General features: G+C 63.0%; 1 protein-coding gene across 1 annotated transcript; it reads left to right on the plus strand.

The window, feature by feature from the left end:
• Positions 1-412: 412 nt before the first annotated feature.
• On the plus strand, positions 413-19,342 carry LOC309681487 (unconventional myosin-Vb-like; the record flags this gene model as incomplete). Its single annotated transcript, XM_082495371.1, has 35 exons — positions 413-434; positions 743-832; positions 1,659-1,800; positions 2,421-2,625; positions 3,604-3,714; positions 4,154-4,316; positions 4,414-4,558; positions 4,695-4,851; positions 5,044-5,184; positions 5,406-5,487; positions 5,685-5,792; positions 6,022-6,134; positions 6,243-6,508; positions 6,725-6,806; positions 7,097-7,237; positions 7,344-7,466; positions 7,813-7,896; positions 8,487-8,636; positions 8,785-8,882; positions 9,005-9,091; positions 9,191-9,302; positions 9,629-9,840; positions 10,315-10,471; positions 10,558-10,797; positions 12,260-12,469; positions 12,619-12,712; positions 12,847-12,926; positions 13,515-13,748; positions 13,825-13,922; positions 14,242-14,332; positions 17,528-17,678; positions 18,110-18,383; positions 18,465-18,639; positions 18,785-18,865; positions 18,961-19,342. The coding sequence occupies 35 exons, from the start codon at positions 413-415 to the stop codon at positions 19,117-19,119; spliced, it is 4,878 nt and encodes a 1,625-aa protein (XP_082351497.1). The 3' UTR covers positions 19,120-19,342.
• Between the last annotated feature and the right edge of the window lie 609 nt (positions 19,343-19,951).

Consider the following 19,951-nt stretch of genomic DNA (forward strand, 5'->3'; position numbering starts at 1 on the left):
ATCCTGCTCGGACATCCTCTTGGCACCCTGTCCCCAGCGGCGCCCACCAGCAGCCACCTCCGCGGGGTCACCAGTCAGCACCCACGGGCGGTGGGGACCTCAGGGACAGTTGGGCGCCACGGGCAACAGGGATCTACAGAGAGCGGCACCCGTGGGCAAGCGGCAACCCACGGGCAGTGGCCCACCCCAGAGAGCTGTGGACGCGCCGTCGGTGCCGTTGGCCGCAGGTTTGCATCGTTACCGGAGTTTCTCTGTAACGAGGGGAGTTGTGCTGTGGGGTTGTGGTGGCACGTGGGTGCTCGGGGTGCCCGGGATGGGGGACCTGGGGTGGACGTGATGGGTGGCCCAGGGTGCCCTGGATTGAGGGTGGTTTTGGGGTGCCCTAAATAGGAGGGGTCTTTGGGTGCCCTCGATGGGGTCTTGGGGTGTCCCAGGTAGGGGGGGAGTTTGGGGTGTCCGGGGGGGGGGGTGTCCCAGATAAGGCTTCTCAGGATGTTCCAAGTGGGGTCTTGGGGTGCCCTTTATGGGTTCTCAGGGTGTCCCAAATGGGGGGTCACGAGGTGCTCTACACAGGGGACCTTTGGGGATCCTGGGGTGCAGCGGGGGGGGGGGGGGGGGGGGCAACACGGACGGGACCCACCAGTCCCAGCTCCCCCCAGGAGCTCCCCTGGCCGGGGAGGGGCTGTGGGGCAGAACGGGAGTGGGGCGGAGACCCGTAACTCCCCCCTCCCCCTCCAATTAGCGGCAATTAAGGGCCATAAAAGGGACTGCGGGCAGCGGGGGTGGGAGTGCAGCAGTGGGGAGGGGGGGGTGCTATGGCGGCTGGGGACCCGTACGTGCAGGTGAGGGGGTCCGGGGGGGGGTCTCACCTTGGGGGGGGGATGTCCTCACCATGGGGGGCTGTAGAGGGACCTGAAAGGGCTTCCCCACCTACAGCCGGGGGGGGGACACCCCTGCTTGTGGGTCTGGGGTGCTTTTTGCAGATCTTGGGGGGGGGGGGGGTTGTGCCTCCCCTGGGGGCTCAGCATCCCATGTGGCTGCAGGTGCTGTGGTTTGGGTGTCCCCCTGGGTCACCTCCCCACCGGCACCTGGTTTGGTGGCACCTCGTGGGGTACCTGGTGGGGAATTATCTGGGGGTTGCCCACCCCACATGGGGGTTGCCCCCACCCCACCCCCAGCTGGGCTACTCGAGGGGCTCCCTGACGCGCAGGCACCCACCGCCCGGCAAGCGCAGCACCTCGCATGGGTGCTGGTCCTTGGTGAGAAGAAGGCTTTGGCGCTGCCTGGGCACCTATCTCTCTCCTGCTTCTTGCCCGCCTGGCTACTCTCACCCCCTGCATCCTGGCCCCCATCCCTCCCTCCGCCTTGGTGCAGCTCTGCCTGCCGAGGATGCTCCTGCTGTGAGCCGGCAGCAGGACAGGCTCCCACCTCTCGTTTTTGCTGCTGTGTGTCAAAAATGATGGCTACGGCTGTAGACCAGACCCTAAAAGCGGTCCTTTCTCGCTGGAGGCTCACCAGCCTGCGGGGTTGGAGGCTACTGGTATTTCTGCAGGGGTCAGAGGCGCAGCATCCGTCATCGCGGTGCGATTGAGGTGTCGATCCGGGCGAAGCGAGGAGGGTTTCTGTGCTTAAGGCATGGTGGGGTTGTCTTGTCGCAGGTGGTCGGCCCGGCTGGGACCGAAGCGGTCGCACGACCGCCTCTGCCAAGCGCCCCGTGGAGCCCGGAGGTTCCTCTCCGGCTTTGGCAGCTCGTGCCCACCGCAGCGTGGCCTCGGAGGAGAGCTGGGGAACGGCCAAGGGGTGAGCCCGGCGCCCTGGCAGGGATGCTCTTTGTCTAGCTGAGATTTCGGATTTGAATCCGTGAGCACCTTGCCGGGAAACTGTACATCGTGCGATTTTCGCTCCCCCCAGCGGCTACTGCTCATAAAAGATAATGGCATCCCATCGCCGCTCCACCGCCGAGCAGCCCCCGCGGCCCGAGCCCCTTCTTGCCCTTTTTATTTCGGCTGCGAAGTCAGACCTTCAGTCTTCCGATGACTCCTTGGATGCGAACCCAAAGTTCAGCCCCGTCTTTTCCCCTCCCCAGACTTCCAGCCCATTCGGTGCTTGCGGGAATCAACTTTAATGATGCGGCAACACACGTGCTTTGCCCTGGAAACATTTGCTGCCGGCCAAGTTCGCTGGATTTGCCAAATCGGTGAAAGCAGGGCGGTTTTTCAAGCCCCAGGTTCTAGCGAGAGCCTGGTCCCAGTCCGCTGGGACGGGAGTGTGATGTGTCGAAGCCCCGTGGCCGCCCCGGGGTAGCTCCCGGCTATTGTGGAAACGGATATGTGTGCCCATCTCAGCCTGAGAACAAAGCTGCAACCGTTATTAGATTTATTTTTTTCCACCCCCCCCAAAACTCCTTCCCCCTTTTTCAGCTTGCGCTATGGCCTCGTCTCTGCCTGTCGGGAGCAGCGGGAGGTACCGGCCCCCCTGGAAGCAGCCCCTGTTCCCCGCAGCCTGGCAGAAGCTGCGGAGATGCTGTCTGACCGCTTGGCGCAGAGGGGGGGGCGCGGGCACCCGCGCCAGGAGCGGGGACAGCGGGAGCTGCGGTTCCCCCGGCCAGGGAGCACAGATCACCTTGTACCAGTTTGGGACTGGGTGTTCGCCCTCTTTACCAGTTGACGGGGTGCCTGCACCAGGGTTTGGAGTTGGTGGGTTGTGGTTTGTGGTTTTTTTTTTTTTTTTTTTTTGTCCAGGGTTTTACCGCTCTACCCCCATGGCGATGTGCCGCTTTGCTCGTGCTGAGTGTGGCATCCCGCAGGGGGACTCCAAAGAGGCTTTTTCCAGCTGTGAGGGAGGCGTTGACGCTCGGCTCGGGGTGCAGAGGCGAATCGGGGCTCACTACGCTGCAAGAGCTCCCGCTTCATCAGCGCCCGCTGTCTGCGCAGGGGAAACTGAGGCAGGCAGCAGCTCCCAGCGGGCAGGGAGCACCGGTCCCACGGGTGCCAGGGAGCTGTAAATTCGGGATGCGAAAAGGGCAGGGGGGGTGACTTTTCTTATCGCCGGCCCTTTCTTCTGGGTCTGCCGAGCTGGTGGCGGCCCCCGGGGAGGGGGGAGAGGGGGTGGTCCGCTCGGTCATTAGTGAGGGGTCTGTACTATCTGCTTTCAAGCCCGGTTCCTCTGCCCAGCCAAACCAGGCGGCGTGGCACCGGCACTCCAGCTGTTCCGAAATGCTCCTGCTCGGCACCTCCTGTGGCTTCCAGACCCCTTCCCTGCCACGGCGGCATCTTCGGGGTGGGGAAGAGACAGCCCCCGCCACGCCAAGGGCTGGAGAGGTGCTGACCTTCCCGGGGTGGGCAGCAGAGGTGGGGAGAAGCGGGACTCCAGCAGAGGCACCTTCCAGCACATCTGGAGAGCAGCTGGGTAGGAGCGCTGCCCACAGGAGCCGAAGCGCTGTGGGGCACCCAGTAGGGTGCTGGGTCCCGTGGCTACGGCAATGCTGAACAGCGGGTTGGCTGCCCCAAACAAGAGCCGTGGGGAGGGCTGTGATGTGGGGTGGCCCTCTCTTGGCCGTGGCTCTCTGCAGCGGTCCCCTCCCTCCCTCCCGTGTCCCCGCAGGGCGCCCGGGTGTGGATCCCCGACTCTGTCGAAGTCTGGCGGGTGGCAGAAATAACCAGAGGCTACAAGGAAGGAGACGCCGTTCTCCATCTCCGGCTGGAAGATGGCTCGGTAAGGCTGGTGCTGTGCAGCCCGGCGGGTCCCTCCTGCGCTTGCCATGTGGTCGGACATCCCCAGGTGGGAGATAGTCCACCTCTGCACCCCCCAAACCAGCCTGGGCTCCCCAGTAGTTTGCGGAAAGGCTCAAATATTGCCTGGATGTGTCCTGCCTGGTGTCTGAGCAGGAGCCCAGAGCGCTGGGGCTGTGTCTGGCTTGCCGTGCCCTGTGTCCCCTGACACCCGGCGAGCTGGTCCTCGCTGCCTTCTCCCGCCTGACTTCCCAAAAGACCTCCAGCTCAGCTTGCCGCGCTGGCTGGGCCGTGGTTCCGGGTGACTAACAGCCTGCAGACATCCTCCCTCCCGCTGCACTGCTCCCCGCAGACCCATCCTGCCTTTGTGGCGCCGGCTGACCCCGCTCAGCACTTGTCCCGCTCCGTCTCCATCCCCGCAGGCGCTGGTCTACCCCATCGAGTTCCAGCTGCCGCCTCTCTGCAACCCCGACTGCCTCTCGGGTGCTGATGACCTGGTGGCCCTGAGCTACTTGCACGAGCCGGCCGTGCTGCACTCGCTCCGTCGGCGTTTCCTGGAGGCCAACGCCATCTACACCTACTGCGGTGAGCCCCGGGCGCCCCCTCCCATCACCCTTCCCCATGGCTCCCTGGGGCAGGTGCCCCTCCTGCCCCTGCCCCTTGCACAGCCCTCTTCTTCCAGGTATCATCCTCGTCGCCATCAACCCCTACAAGCCGTTGCCCATCTATGAGGAGGAGGTGATTTACGCCTACAGCGGCCACGAAATAGGGGACATGGATCCCCACATCTTTGCTTTGGCAGAAGAGGCGTACAAGCAGATGGTGAGGTGAGAGCATCACCTGGGGGCATCCCTGGGGCTGCAGTGGGGAAGGGCTGAAGGTCCCTCTGGACCGCGGTGTCTCTGCGGAGAGAGGTCCTGTTGGGTTGACAGGCTGTCCCCAACTCGCGTCCCTGTCTGGCAGGTTTGGGAAGAACCAGTCCCTCATCATCAGTGGCGAGTCGGGTGCGGGGAAGACTGTGTCGGCCAAGTATGTCATGAGATACTTCACCACCGTCGGGGGCTGCCTGGGTGACTCCAGCATGGAGGAGAAGGTGCTGGCCTCCAGCCCCATCATGGAGGTGGGTCCTCTGGCTTGGCGCGGGGATAGCTGGGGTGGCCCTGCAGGCTTTCACCGTGCACCTCGTGGCCTGTATCCCTCATGTGATGGCATGTCCGTTCCCCCCTGTAAAATGGGTAGTGGGGACTAAACTTCTCTGAAGCACCTGGAGATCTGGGACCAGTTAAAACCTCCTGCCCTCCTTCCCTGCCAGGCCTTTGGGAACGCAAAGACAACCAGGAATGACAACAGTAGCCGCTTCGGGAAGTACATTGAGATTGGCTTCAGCCAAGCGCGTGTCACAGGGGCCACCATCAAAACCTACCTGCTGGAGAAGTCCCGTGTCACCTTCCAGGTGGGTCTCTGGGGTGGTATGGGGACAGGGCTCATCAGTGGGAGCCCCGGTCCTCAGAGTGGGATGGTGCTCCTCCTGAGTAAGCCCTGGGGGAAGCAACCCCAGTGCTGCTGAATCAAGCTGGGTGAGGGGAAGGTGTCCCTTGTCCCCAAATCTGGGGCTGCAGGGGAGCAGGGTGGCCCAAGGTGACCTGGCTTGGTGATTTCCTCACTCATCCACAGGCGAAAGCGGAGAGGAACTACCACATCTTCTACCAGCTCTGTGCCTCGGCCAACTCGCCCGAGCTCCGGGACCTGGGTCTTCGTGAGTTCCCCACCACGAGCCCCACGGCACGGCTTGCTGCCAGCCCCTCTCAGGCTGGGCAATGCCAGGCTGCCCTCCCCAGTTGGGTGCTGGAGGAGGTTCTGCTGCTGATGGGTACCCCGGGGTGGGATGAGGGTGGTTGGGAGCCCCGTGGGGCAGGCCGTGCTGGTTCACAGCCTGCCCCATCTCGCCCACAGGTGGGGCAGAGTCCTTCCACTACACTTGCCAAGGCCAGTGCGCCGCTGCCCAGAGCACCAACGATGCGGCCGACTTGGACAGCACGCGGAATGCCTTCTCCCTCCTGGGTACTGTCCTGACCGGGCACGGGTGGGGAGGGGGTGAGCAGGGCTGGTCCCCAGGGCTGGTTGTCCCACTACCTTCACCCTGATGCTGGTGGAGGAGTGCTGGTGCCAGACATCCCAGCGCCGGGGAACCCAGCTGTCTCCTGGCTGTTCCTCCATCCCTCTGGTTTGTGGGATGTGTGGGGTGGGGGTAGCCTGGGGAAGTCCCTCATTGCCTGTGCTGTGCCCTCAGGTGTCCCTGAGGCTGACCAGCTGGAGCTCTTCAGCGTCCTGGCTGCCATCCTGCACCTGGGCAACGTCGTGGTCAGAGGAAGGGACCGCCGTGGGGATGGTTGCTTCGTGGAGGTGGGTGAGAACTTGCTGCCTGCACCCCAAAACGGCCCCTGAGCTGCACTGGGGCTGCAGGAACCGCATGTCAGCGATACCGCGGTGACCAGGTTTGTCCCTTCGCAGCCTGCCGACGAGGCCCTAGGGCTGTTCTGCGCGCTGCTGGGTGTCGAGGCATCGCAGGTGATGCGGTGGCTCTGCCACCGCAAGCTGGTCACCGCTGGTGAGACCTACCTGAAGCCCCTCTCCAGGCAGCAAGCGCTTGACGCCCGGGATGCCCTGGCCAAGCATATGTACGCCCAGGTCTTCAGGTGGATGGTGAGCAGGGTCAACCGTGCCCTGCGGTCACTGGAGGGCCACCGTACCTCCATTGGCATCCTGGACATTTATGGGTAAGAAGAGTTCCCTTCTCCTCCTGGGCTGACTGGAAGAGCACAGTTCTGCTCTTGCATCGGCTGTGGGTCTGGAGCCACCAACTGTTCCAGCTGGGACATGGGGCAGTAGCCGTCCCTGTGGTGGGACCAGTTGGGTGCCTGCGCCTGGAGGTCGTGGCTGGTTGGGGTGGCTCTGCCCAGCAGCTGCCTCAGGCAGGTCTCTGCTGCCCACAGGTTTGAGATGTTTGAACTCAACAGCTTCGAGCAGTTCTGCATCAACTATGCCAATGAGAAGCTGCAGCAGCTCTTCAACCTGGTACGTGTCACCCAGATGTGTCTCCTTGCTGGGAGCTGGTGAGGGTGGGCCCTGCACGTCCCCACCGCGCTGTTGCCTTTGGAGCTCCCTGCCCTGGATGTGGCTGGCGCTTCTGCCCCTGCAAACACGGCCCTCAGGGAGCTGGGCATGGTCCCCTTCTTCCTCCCAAAGTGCTCCTGCTCCAGGAGAAGGGCTGCTCAGGTGTCTTAGGGAGAGCAAGCCTCTGCCTGGTGGCTCGTCACCTTTGTCCCCTCCTGGCTCAATCCTGCTCTGTTCTCCCTGCCCTCCAGCACGTCTTCAAGCTGGAGCAGGAGGAGTATGTGACCGAGGAGATCCCTTGGGTCTTTGTTGACTTCTCTGACAACCAGCCATGCATTGAGCTCATCGAGGGCCGGCTTGGCATCCTGGACCTGCTGAATGAGGAGTGCAAGGTGGGCGAGGGGTGCCGGCAGCGGGCTGCTGTGGCCACCTAGAGCCACCCCCGCCACCCCCCCCCCCCCCCCCCCCGCAGCCCCTTCTGACCCCTTTGCCTTTCAGATGCCCCAAGGCAGTGATGGGAGCTGGGCCCAGAAGCTTTACCAGACCCATCTCGGCAGCTCCTACTTCCAAAAGCCCAAGAGGCCCACAGATGCTTTTGTTGTCTGTCACTTCGCTGGCAAGGTAGGGGGAGCTCGGTGGTGGCTCTGCACCAACGATCCCTGTCTGGAGCTGGAGGTGGCAGCTCCTGCGGCCTCCCAGACTGGGCGGTTGGATCCTGTTGGCTCCGCTGGTGGTAAGCGGTGGGCCACAACTCTCTAACCGAGGGTAAAAACATGGAAACTCTGGCTGCGACGCTTCCCATCGGTAGCCTTGCAGCAGGGCAGGAGTTAGTGCGGCCACCACCGGCTCTGACTCCCTCAAGGGCTTCTTCCAAAAGCCGGGGACTGGGTCCAGGCGGAGCCCTGCGCCAAAGCAGCAGTCTGGGAAGCTGTAGGCTAATGCTGCCGCTCTCCTCGTCCCCCGCCAGGTGGAATACCAGTGTGATGGGTTCGTGGAGAAGAACAGGGACACTGTCCCCGAGGAGCTGGTGGGGCTGCTGCGAGCCAGCAAGGTGAGAGCCACCCCGAGTAAGGGCTTTGTAGGGCAGAGCTGGTGGCCCTGGGAGCCCGGAGCTGGGAAGGACTCGTGGCGTAGGAGGTACGAGCAGTGCAGGGTAACCCCCGTCTGCCTGCTGGCACAGCCCCGCGCAGGGCTGGCCGTGGTCAGGGTGCTCGGAGATGTGGGTGCTCCCCACCCTGTTCGCCTGTTTTGGGGTTTCCCCCATCTTGGGGACACCTTGGCTGTGTCCCTGCTGAGAGGGTTGGAGGGTCCTGCTGCTTCCAGGTCTGTAACGCTGTCACTTCCCCCTTCCACCCTGTGTGGCCCTGGCAGAAGGTAAGGGACATGTCGGAGGGCTTTTGAGCACACCTGGGAAGGGGCATGTGGTTTGCACTTAGTTTTTCCTGGGGGAAGCAGCAGGCAGGGGCACAGCTGGATCTGGCACATCTGGGCTGTAGAAGGGCAGAGGACCACGCGCTGGGATGGCCTCTGTGGAGCCCGTGGTCTCTTGGGACTGCATCTCCTGGTGGTGATGGCTCTCTGGGTCCCTGGCGGTGGTTCACCGCAAGGTCTGCCCGGCTCTCACCGCTCTGCCCTGCGCAGTCTGCCCTGCTCGCCGAGCTCTTCCTGGAGGAAGGGGACGGCCCCGTGTCCCTGCAGTCCCGCAGGTCCAGCGGACCCAGGATGGTTGGTCGCCCTAGCCGCAGATCGCTGCCTGGTAGCCAAAAGAGCAAGAAATCCATCTCCAGCCAGGTATGGAGTGTGTGTGACTGGGGGGTGGGCAATGTGTGCTGGCCCCGGGCAACCAGTGCAGGGGTAGCCCTAAGGGGATCCATGTGTGTCCTGGCCTGGGGGAACCCTGCAAGCCCCTGGATGTTCCTGCTTGCCTTGTCCTCTGCAGTTCAAAGCCTCCCTCAACCGGCTGATGGAGATGCTGAGCAGCACCACACCACACTACGTCCGCTGCATCAAACCCAACGACGGCAAGAAGCCCTTCGTGTGAGTGGCCGGCCAAGCCGGCTGGGGGTGATGGGGCGGGGGACGTTGTGGGGCACTGCTGCCCCTTCAGCCTGTGTCCCTCTTGCTCTGGCCCCTTTGAGATCAGCCCTTCTCTGCCCCAGGTTTGACTCCAAGCGAGCGGTGGAGCAGCTACGAGCCTGTGGGGTCCTGCAGACCATCCGGATCAGTGCCTCAGGCTACCCCTCCAGGTACCCCCACCACCACCACTGCCCCTGCTTCAGCAGCATCTTGGGTGCTCCCCCCATCTCCAGCCACACCACCTCCTGACCCCTCTCTGTCCCCCGCAGGCTGACGTACCAGGAGTTCCTAGAGAGGTACAGGGCTCTGGTGAGCAGAGAGGAGCTGACAGGTGCTAACGAGAAGCAGATCTGCAGCATTGCCCTGGAGAGACTGCTCCAAGTACGGGTCCTGGGGTCCTGCTGGGGCGGGGGTGCGGCTGTGGTACCAGGGCATCCCGTGCGGCTGTGGTACCAGGGCATCCCGTGCGGCTGTGGTACCAGGGCATCCCGTGCGGCTGTGGTACCAGGGCATCCCGTGCGGCTGTGGTACCAGGGCATCCCGTGCGGCTGTTTTTCCCCTATGTATGGGTGCATACAATGGGGCAACTGGAGAGGAGCTCAGCCTCCAGGGAGGTTGGAAGGGGGGGAGATCAGTGGCATGAGGCTCATCGCTCCTGGGGGAGGCCGGTTGGGGGGATGCTTTTGTGACTCCACCCTGGCACGCAGGATCCCAGCAAGTACCGGTGTGGGAAGAGCAAGGTGTTTTTCCGGGCTGGCCAAGTGGCGTACCTGGAGGAGCTGCGGTACCGGCGGCTGAGGGCAGCCTGCATCCTGCTGCAGAGGCACCTGCGGGGCTGGCTGGCGCGGAGGCGCTTCCGACGGGCACGTGCCGCGGCACTCTGCCTGCAGCGCCATGCCCGGGGCATGCTGGCCCGGAGGTGAGCCGGGGGTGGGGGGAAACAGGGCCTGGAGGGAGCTGTGATGAGCTGTGACAGAGCTCAGCCTTGGGGTGAGCTGGCAGCTGTACTGGCTCGGGGATGGGCTTCGACATGGGTGTCCCCATGGTATGGGCTGGGCGGCGGGGTCTTGTCGCCCCCCTGCCCCGCGCTCTGCCCCCTCCGGCGGGGTCTTGTCGCCCCCTGCCCCGCGCTCTGCCCCCTCCGGCGGGGTCTTGTCGCCCCCTGCCCCGCGCTCTGCCCCCTCCGGCGGGGTCTTGTCGCCCCCTGCCCCGCGCTCTGCCCCCTCCGGCGGGGTCTTGTCGCCCCCTGCCCCGCGCTCTGCCCCCCCGGCGGGCTCCGTCGCCCCCTGCCCCGCGCTCTGCCCCCCCGGCGGGCTCCGTCGCCCCCTGCCCCGCGCTCTGCCCCCCCGGCGGGCTCCGTCGCCCCCTGCCCCGCGCTCTGCCCCCCCTGCAGGTTCGCCAGGATGCTGCGAAGGACCAGGGCTGCCGTGACGCTGCAGAAGACCCTGAAGATGGTTCTGGCCCGACGCTCCTACCTACGCCTGCGCCAGGCTGCCCTCACCATCCAAGCCTTCGCCCGCGGCATGTTTGCCCGCCGCGTTTACCAACAGGTAGGAGCCTGGCAGGGCGGCGGGTCTCCCAGTCCATCCTGGGGGGAGCTGCTTCGGTGACACCGCCTCATCTCTTCCCTCCACAGATGGTGTGGCACCAGAAAGCCGTGGTGATCCAAGCTGCTGTCAGGGGCTGGCTGGCCCGTACCCGCTATACCCGCCTGCGCGGGGCCGTCGTCTACCTGCAGTGCTGCTACCGCCGGGCGCGGGCACGCCGGGAGCTGCGGCGGCTGCGTGTCGAGGCCCGCTCGGTCGAGCACTACAAGAAGCTGCACAAGGGCATGGAGATCAAGGTGATCCAGCTGCAGTGCAGGCTGGACGAGCAGGTTGGTGCCGGCTTCAGCCCTTCGGGGGTGCCAGGGCATGGGGGCAGCTGCTTTTTGTTGACCGCTCCTTATCAGTTGTTATGGTTCGAGGGAACTCATAGCGATTTATTGCCGTTTAGACAATCGTTCTATCACCCGGTGATCCCTCTCCCCACCCAGGAAAGGGAATCGGGGGGGGGAAAACAAGGAAACCTGGGAGTTGAAGTATAAACCAATTTAATAGAGTAAGATTAGATAATTTAGTTATCTACCTAGTTATTAACATTATGTTAATAACACTAAAGAACCAATATTGATCCCGACACCAATATAAAATACACAAGGATCGTACTCAGCCCATTCTATCCGTGGAAGCTGTGTGCTCCCAGCAGGGACAGCAAATGTGGGACACTGTGAGCGCTGCGGCTTCAGGAGGAAGGGACGGGCTCAGGGCTGCGGCACCGGGGCGAGGAGTTCTCCGGGTGGCAGCCAGCACGGGAGGGAGAGAAACTCCTCAGCAAACCTTCCGATTGATATTGAATGTGCCATTCCTGGTATGAACTAACCCTGTTGGCAGCGTGGGTCAAGTGCCCGGGTCGCGCTCCTCCTCATCCCCGCACCCGGCGAGCTCAAAACCACTGAGACCTTGAAACCCACACACCGTAGCTGGCTAGAAAGTCAATATTTTCCCAAATTCAGACACTGGAGTCTTCTATAAGCACAGTCTTCCCAAGTATTAGAGAAATTAATCCTGTGTCACTCAAACCAGGACACCAGTCCCTGTGCAGCCAAAACCATTCCTGCCCCAGTCCTCGGTCCTCTCCCGGCACCGGGGTGGGAGCCTGACGCGTGTCCCCCAGCAGGAGTCGTGCATCTGGGTCTCATTCCTGTTTGTTTGTTTTTTTTTTTTTTTCCCCGATGTTCCCTATGGATGTGGGGCTGGTGGTCCTGGAGATGGGATGGGCACCCTCCTGGGTGCTTGGCTGGGCACAGCGTCACGTGCTGGGAACAGTTCCGGCACAGCGCTTTCGCCCACCGCGTTCCTGCCGCCAGCGTCTGCCGTCACCATCTGAGCGAGCGTCTCTGCTCTGGCTTCTACTCCACTTCTGGGGGTGTCTGTGGAGGGGGACGGAGGGATTCTGTGGTGTGATTCCCGTCTCCGTGGGTTGGGGGAAGCCGGATTGGAAAACCCCGCTGTCGGGGCTGCTCAGGAGGTGGGTAATGGGCTGTAAAGCCAGGACAAAGCTTCTGTGTAGCTCCACCTGGGATGACGTGTCACGGAGAGCTGCTTTCCCAGGCCTGACCTCTGTTTGAGGTGATACCGGAGGTTCGGGGCTCCAAAGAGATGGGCGGGAAATGGGGTACCCGGGTTCCTTGTAGAAGGGCAGCCCCTGCGTGCACGGGTGGTCGTTGATGGGAGACACGTGGGGACACACTCCTGAGGCTGGCCACCTGCCTGACGCGCTCTGCCCGTTGTCCCAAGGCCCAGGAGAAGCAGCGGTTGGTGGAACATCTCTCGGGGCTGAACGCTGCCCACGCTGAGGAGGTGCAGAGCCTGCGGGCGGAGGTGCAGCGGCTGCGGGAGGATGCGGCCCGTGACGCCCAGGTCCAGCAGCTGCAGGAGCGACTGGCCGAACTGGAGAGGCACAACGCGAAGAGCAGCCTGAGCCAAGAGGTTGAGGAGCTGAAGCAGGTCAGTCGGTCGGTCTGTCTGTCTGGGGGATGCTCTTGCTCTGGTGGGGCTCTCTGGGGATGCTGTGCTTCCCACCACGGGGGGGGACCCTGGAGGAGATCTCTGGTGGGCAGGGCTCTGGCTCTACCGGCTCCTCCGCTTTCCCACAGCGCTTGGCGGAGGTGGAAGCCATGAAGCTGCAGCTGGGGGAGGAGAGGGATGCCCTGGCCCAGCGCATGTTGGAGCAGTCGCAGGATCTGGAAGGTAAAAGCAGTCCCCTCACCCCACTGCCCTGGGTAGGGGCCGGTCCTGCAGGCTTGGTGTGTTCCTGCATGTTTCCTCGCAAGAGGGGTCCTGGCTCTGCCTGTCCCCACTCCCCGTTGTGTCCGTCCCCACAGAGCGGCACCAGCGCGCGGCGCGGGAGAGCCAGGGGCTGCTGCAGGAGCTGGAGGAAGAGCGGGCGCGTTACCAGAGCCTGGTGCAGGAGTATGCCCGCCTGGAGCAGGGCTATGAGAACCTGCAGGACGAGGTGGCCTTCCATAGGGTGAGGAGCTGGCGGGGACACGGGGAAGCCGAGGACAACCCCTCCCTCGTGGGGAGCAGGCAGCGCTGGCTGGTCCAGGATACCCTCTGCGGGAGAGGTGGACTCATGTGCTGGGGGATCCCCAAGCCAAGGTGTCCTCCTGAGGCTACCGCCGCTCTGCCCCAGCTGATGGGCCAGCAGGCGCTTGGGGTGCAGGAGAACAACCTTGTCCTTCTCTTCCCCACTCAGCAAAGCACCTTGAGACGGTCCCCTTCATCAGAGAGCTTCTTGGGCTCTGAGAGCAGCTACTTGTCCTCCATGTCCACAGCTCCTTCACGAGACAGCTCCGACCAGCAGGCTGAGGCTAGTGGTGATGCTGGTGGGGACGGTGGGGTGGGAGGGGGACAAGCGGACTGTCCTTTGCCCTGGCTGTGGGGACAGCTGTGCCCTGGGGCTCCTGGCTGGGAGATGGTCCCGTTGGGATGGGGTGTCTGCCGGTGTTCCGGTGCTGGTTGCCATGCCGAATGCTGTCTCTGCACCCAGGGACTGGAGGAGCGGTGGCAGCTGGTGCCAGAGGGACCACAGCCGCAGCCCGGCAGTGAAGTGCCGCAGAATAGCGGTGTGGGTCAGGATCCCTTCGAGAAGGCGTACCTCCTCCTCCTGGGGCAGCTCAGTGCCGTCAACGAGGAGTTGGCCCGGACCCGGGAGGAGCTGCGGAGATCCAAGACCCCCATGGAGCTGGAGGAGAGGAAACCCTTGGACTTCCTCAAGCGCAAGGTGAGCCCCTGCCCCACTGCCGGGAGTAGGACCAGGCTGGTGGGGCCGGTTTCATCCTGCTCTCTCCCCCCTGCAGAACATAGCTGAGATGCTGGGGCTGGGCAGGAGCCCGGAGAAGGTGGCGGTGGATGATGACTTGAAGCACGCGTACGACGCGGTGCAGGTTGCCAACAGGTGAGTGTGGTCCCAGGGAGAGGGTCCCTCCCCCCGATGGGTGGCTGGGTCCCCCCACCCCCGATGGGCGGCTGGGTCCATACTGCTGGTGGGGCTTTCCCTGGTGTTTTAGCCAGCCATGACTTGGGATGCAGTTGCCTGGCTGCTGTAGTACAGAGCAAATCCTCTTTGAAGTTGCCACCTCCTCATGTGCTATTGGCACCGTAGCCCTGGCTGAACTGGGAGACCCGGGGCAGCCTGCCCCTTGCTGCCCCGCTGGGTGTGGGGTGGCCCTGGCTCTCCTTCCCTGTTCTCCAGTGCACCCAGCTGTGTTTTCCAGGGGGGGATGGAGCATCTCACCTCGCTCCGAGCGCAGTCGCACCAACTGCATGAGCAGACTGGGTGCCCTGGGCTCAACAGGAGTGACAAGGGTGAGGGGAAATGGCCTCAAGTCACACCAGGAGAGGCTTAGGATGGATAGCGGTGTGGCCAAGAAGGCCAATGGCATCCTGGCCTGTGTCAGCCATAGTGTGGCCAGCAGGACTGGGGCAGCGATCGTCCCCCTGTACTGGGCACTGGTGAGGCCCCACTGCGAGTGCCGTGTTCAGTTTTGGGCCCCTCATGACAAGACAGACATTGAGGCGCTGGAGGTGTCCAGAGAAGGGCGACGGAGCTGTGAGGGGTCTGGAGCACACGTCCTGTGAGGAGCGGCTGAGGGAGCTGGGGGGGTTCAGCCTGGAGAAGAGGAGGCCGAGGGGAGACCTTCTCGCTCCCTACAACTCCCTGAAAGGAGGGGGTAGTGAGGGGGGGTCGGTCTCTTCTCCCAAGGAACAGGCGATGGGACGAGGATATTGGCTCAAGATGTGCCAGGGGAGGTTTAGGATGGATACTGGGTAAAATTTCTTCACAGAAAGGGTTGTCAAGCACTGGAAGAGGCTGCCCAGGGCAGTGGTGGAGTCGCCATCCCTGGAGAGATTTAAGAGAGGGGCAGAGGTGGTGCTGAGGGACGTGGGTTAGTGGTGGGTTTGGCAGTGTCAGGTTGATGGTTGGACTTAATGATCTTAAAGGTCCCGTCCAACTCAGACCATTCCCCAATTCTCCTGAGAGGGCAAAGCTGCTGCAACATCTTCCTGGGCTGTGCCGGAGGTTCGGTGCTGCCGGAGGGGAGATGCCCCGTCGACACGGTTGGGTCCGTGCTGTTGCGAGGGCTCCTGGGGAGAGTTCCCGGCCATGAGGCTTTAGCGGGGAAACGCCTCCTTAGCGGCCTCCCCAAGGGATGGGGTGAGGCAGCTGGAGGAGGTTGGTGCCTCAGTTTCCCCGGGTGCGTGTGCGCAGGCTGCTGGCGAGTCAGCTGCGGGAGGAGAAGCAGCAGCACGAGGAGGAGATTGAAGGGCTGCACCTCGACATCTGCTCGCTCAAGCAGCTCAGCCAGCAACAGGCAGCCCTCATCCAGGACCTGCAGCGGCACCAGGGGCAGGAGGGGCTACAGCACCATCTCCTGCGGCTCAAGCAGGAGAATTGGGTAAGGGGTTTCCACCCGGTTTCCACCCCCTTACCCTGCGGTGGGCTGTAGCAGCCCCTTAGGGAGCAACACGGGGGGGGGGGACCCTGCTGCACCTCCCCCTCCCCCCCAGCTCTGCTCCCCTCGGTGGGTGCTGGTGGGGGTGTCTGGCTGAGCCCTACTGGGGCTGTGCCTGCCCAGGAGCTGACCCAGAAGCTGGAGAAGCAGGAGAGGACCACACTGAAGCTCCAGAAGCAGCTGAGAGCCTATGTGAAGCAGATCCAGGAGCTCACGGGTAAATGCCTGCGTGGGAGGGAGCTATGGGGCTGGTTGGAGGGTCACCAGCCTGGTGGGAGGCTGGAGCATCATCCAGCTTCAACATGGGGAGCAGAATTCCATCCCCCCCACTCAACAGAGATTTTGGGGGAGTGGAATTTCCCCCTAAAGAGATGTTGGGGAGCACTTTTGGACTGAGCTGAGGGGACCTGATCTGGATCCCACAGCCCAGGACACAACAGGATGTGACCTGCGCTCCTCTCCCCCAGTGAAGACAGAGGCTACTGGGCCAGTGCAGGAGTTGGCAGCATCGGCAGCGGTCCCATCCTGTTTCCACGTGGTCCCGGCCCCGGCTGGGCCGTCTCAGGCCATGTTGGCGTGGAGGATGGAGGATGAAGGACGCATTATCAAGGCCATCATTACAGGTAGGTTTTGGAGAGATGGGGACTCCTTACCCCAGCTTGGTCCCTGCTAGGGTTTCTTGCCAACCTCTGTGTGAGCTCATCCTTTCAGCGTCCCTGGGGCAGCATCCTGCCTGGCTCAGGACCAGCTTTCCATAGCTGCCTGGATCCCAACTGTCCTGCTTTTCTCCTGCAGACTACAAACCACAGAGCAGCCCTGGGGCGCTCCCAGACCTGCCAGCCTACATCCTCTTCCTGTGCTTCCGGCACGCGGACCACTGCCGCGACGAGCCGCGAGCCCGCTCCCTCCTGGATGCGGTCATCAATGCCATCAAAAGGGTCATGAAGGTACTGGGCTTGGGGATGTGGGTTGGGCTGAGGAGCAGGAGCTTCATTGGCCAAGGTGGGGGTGGCAGTGGGGCAGCAGCCTGGCCCTCGGGGCACGGCGTGTGCCTGGCTGCAGTGTCCAGCCTGAGCATCTCCTGGGGTGAGGGGTGCCCCTGGCTCCTGCGAGAGGGTCCGGCAGCTCTGTGCCCCCCCAACTGCAGCCAGTTCCGCGTGGCTTTTGCACCTTACCGTGGGGTGTGAGGGCTTGCTGCTGTCACCCCCAGAGCCCTGCTGACCCCGGTGCTCTCCGTCCCCTCCTGCAGAAGCACAGTGATGACTTTGACGTGGTGGCGCTCTGGCTTGCCAATACCTGCCGGCTCCTGAATTGCCTGCGCCAGTACAGCCAGGATGAGGTAGGACTGGGCTGCAGGGGGTCTGCCATCTCCCCGGGAATCACAGAATGGTTTGGTTTGGGTTGGAAGGGACCTTGAAGATCATCCAGTGCCACCCACTGCCCTGGGCAGGGACACCTCCCACCAGCCCAGGTTGCTCCCAGCCCCGTCCAACCCGGCCTTGAACACCTCCAGGGATGGGGCAGCCACAGCTTCTCGGGGCAACCTGCGCCGGGGGCTCACTGCCCCCACAGCTGAGAAGTTCTTCCTCAGATCTCATCTCAATCTCCCCTCTTCCAGTGTCAAATTGTTCCCCCTCGTCCCATCTCTCCCCTCCCTGACCCAGAGTCCCTCCCCAGCTCTCCTGGAGCCCCTTTAGGCACTGGAAGGGGCTCTCAGGTCTCCACGGAGCCTTCTCTTCTCCAGGCTGAACCCCCCTACCTCTCCCAGCCTGTCCTCCCAGCAGAGGGGCTCCAGCCCTCCCAGCATCTCCGGGGCCTCCTCTGGCCCCACTCCAACAGCTCCATGTCTTTCCTACCTTGGGGGCAAGGGAAGGGTGGGAGCTTAGCAGGGACAGGGTTTGTCCTCATCTGGGGCTCCTCTTTGCCCCCAACCCAGGCAGGCAGGCTTGTGCTGGCCTGACACTGCTCCATGCTTCCTCGGGGCCTCAGCTGTGTCCCCAGCTGTGTCCCCTGGTACTGCTGGTTCTAACCCACCCTGTGCCTGCAGAACTACTGGCAGGGGAACACGGCGCGGCAGAACGAGCATCGCCTGCAGAACGTGGACCCCCAGAGCTCCTGCCGCAGCCTGGGTGCCCTGGCTGTCCAGCTCTACCAGCAGCTCATCCGCACCGCCGAGAAGCATCTCAAACCCATGATTGGTATGGTCTGGGCTTGGGGGACTTGCCGGGCTCTCCCGGGGTACTGGTCCGGGGAGGGAGCACTGTGCTCAGCTGTGGGACCTCTATTACAGAGGCCGTACCCAGAGGGGGGAAGGCAGACTCAGAACTGGGGGTCCACTTCTATGAGGGACCATCTGCTCCTTGACCACCCTGGCTTGGAGGCGGTGGCTGAGGAGCTAAAGCGGGTTCAGCACGCTAGTGACCTTGGGCTGCATCCGTGGGGAGCTCTATTCCCCCTTTGCCCTGCTTTGCAGCCTCATGGAGCAGGGTTAGCCCCTGGGCTAGCCTGGGCCAGCTGTGGTGGAGGTGTCAGCCCCTGCATCCCCAACTGGGACACAGAGCCAAGGAGCAGCGCTTGAGGCACAACTCAGGGTCTCGCCTTGTTATGATGAGCCTTCTCTACCCTTTAGTTGCCGCAATGTTGGAGAGCGAGCCCATACAGGGCTTGTCATCCTCCTCCTGCCCTCCCAGCCACCGCCGGTCCTCGGCAGCCCCTGCCCACACCTTGCCGGAGCTGCTGCAGCAGCTGGGCTCCTTCCACGCAGCGCTGGACCGCCATGGGCTGGACCCCAGCGTGGGGCACCAGGCCCTGCGCCAGCTCCTCTTCCTCGTCAGCGGTACCACCCTCAACTACCTCCTGTTGAGAAAGGACACGTGTTCCTGGAGCCGCGGAATCCAGCTCAGGTCGGTCCCCATGCGGGATGGGTGTATGTGGGGGAGCTGGGGCACGGTCCGTGCCTCCTCCTGACCTGGTGTCCCTGGCAGGTACAACATCAGCCAGCTGGAGCAGTGGCTGCGGGCAGAGGGGCTGCAGCAGAGTGGGGCCCGTGAGATGCTGGAGCCTCTGGTTCAGGCTGCCCAGCTGCTGCAGGTGAAGAAGGTGACCGAAGAGGACGCTGGAGCTCTCTGCAGCCTGTGCACGGTGCTGTCACCCCAGCAGGTACTGGGGGGTTTGGGGCTTGCTGCCCACTGGGCGCTCTCCCTGTCCTGGGAGGACTAGGGATGCACTGGGCTGGGGACCACACCATACCCAGAAGTGTCTGGATGAACCATTCCTTGTTCACGGTCCCCACCATCTTCTCCAGGTGGTGAAGATCCTCCGGGCTTACACCCCGGCTGTCGGGCTGGAGGAGCGCGTCAGCCCCAGCTTCATCAGCAGAGTTGAGGTAAGCAGGACCTGGGGTCTGGCGCTGGGGGTGGGCTGTCCCAGACGGGTGCCCTCACTGGGGCAGCTCTGGATGTGAGGACCGTGTCCCTACAGAGGCAGCTGCAGGCCCAGTATGGAGGGGAATCCAGCCAGCTCCTGGTGGACACCAGCCACCTCTTCCCTGTGCGTCTGCCCTTCACCGCCTCCCCCCTGCACCTGGATGAGCTCCGCATCCCTGATGCCCTCAACCTGCCCTTCCTTGTGCGCCTCTGAGCCCAGGTCCGGCCCCGGGCCGCTGCCGGTGCCCCATCAAGGGCCATCTGAACCCCCATGAGGGCTGAAGGTGCAGCGCTCCTTACATGTGCGGTTCTTCTGGGAAGCTGTTTGTTTATTGAAACTCGGGAGTCTTGTTTGTGGCACAGCCAGGGCCCACGGCGGTCCCGTGCTGGGGCTTTTGGCCACTTTTTAATCCTTTGACGTTAATAAAAGTCTTTGCAGATAACTTCAGTGTCTGAGGCTGGCTGGGGTGGGTGTGCTGTTTGCAGGGTGGTGTGAGGGAGCTGGAGGACCATCACTGGGGCGTTCCTGGGGCTGTTCATGAATTATGGGATGGTTTGGATTGGAGAGGACCTTTTAAGGGACACTTAATTCCAACCCTCCGCAACGGGAAGGGACACCTCTCGCCAGATAATATTGTTCAAAGCCCCGTCCAACCTGATTTTGAGTGCTTCTGATGATGGGGTTCCACAAGTTCTCTGGGCAACCTGTTCCTCCACACCGTTGTAAGACATTTCATCCTTAAGTCCAATCTAAATCTACTCACTCTCAGTTTGCTGCAGAAGGGCAGGTGGGCCCTGGGGCGCTTGGGAGGGTAGCGGGGTCCTGCACGGGCTCTGGCAAAGCACCAATGAGTTATTCTAGAGGCAATTAGGAGAAATCAGTAGCCCTGATCCTTATGGCAGACTTCAACTTCCCAGATGCTAACTGGGAATACCATACTGCTGTCCCAAGCAGGTCTGAACAATTCCTGAAGTTTGTGGGAGATGAGAACTTCTTGTCAAAAGTACTCAGGGAGCCAACGAGGAAACTACCCTCCCAGACGTAC

Source organism: Vanellus vanellus (genome assembly GCF_965231255.1).
Source record: "Vanellus vanellus genome assembly, chromosome: 25".
Taxonomy (NCBI): Eukaryota; Metazoa; Chordata; class Aves; order Charadriiformes; family Charadriidae; genus Vanellus; species Vanellus vanellus.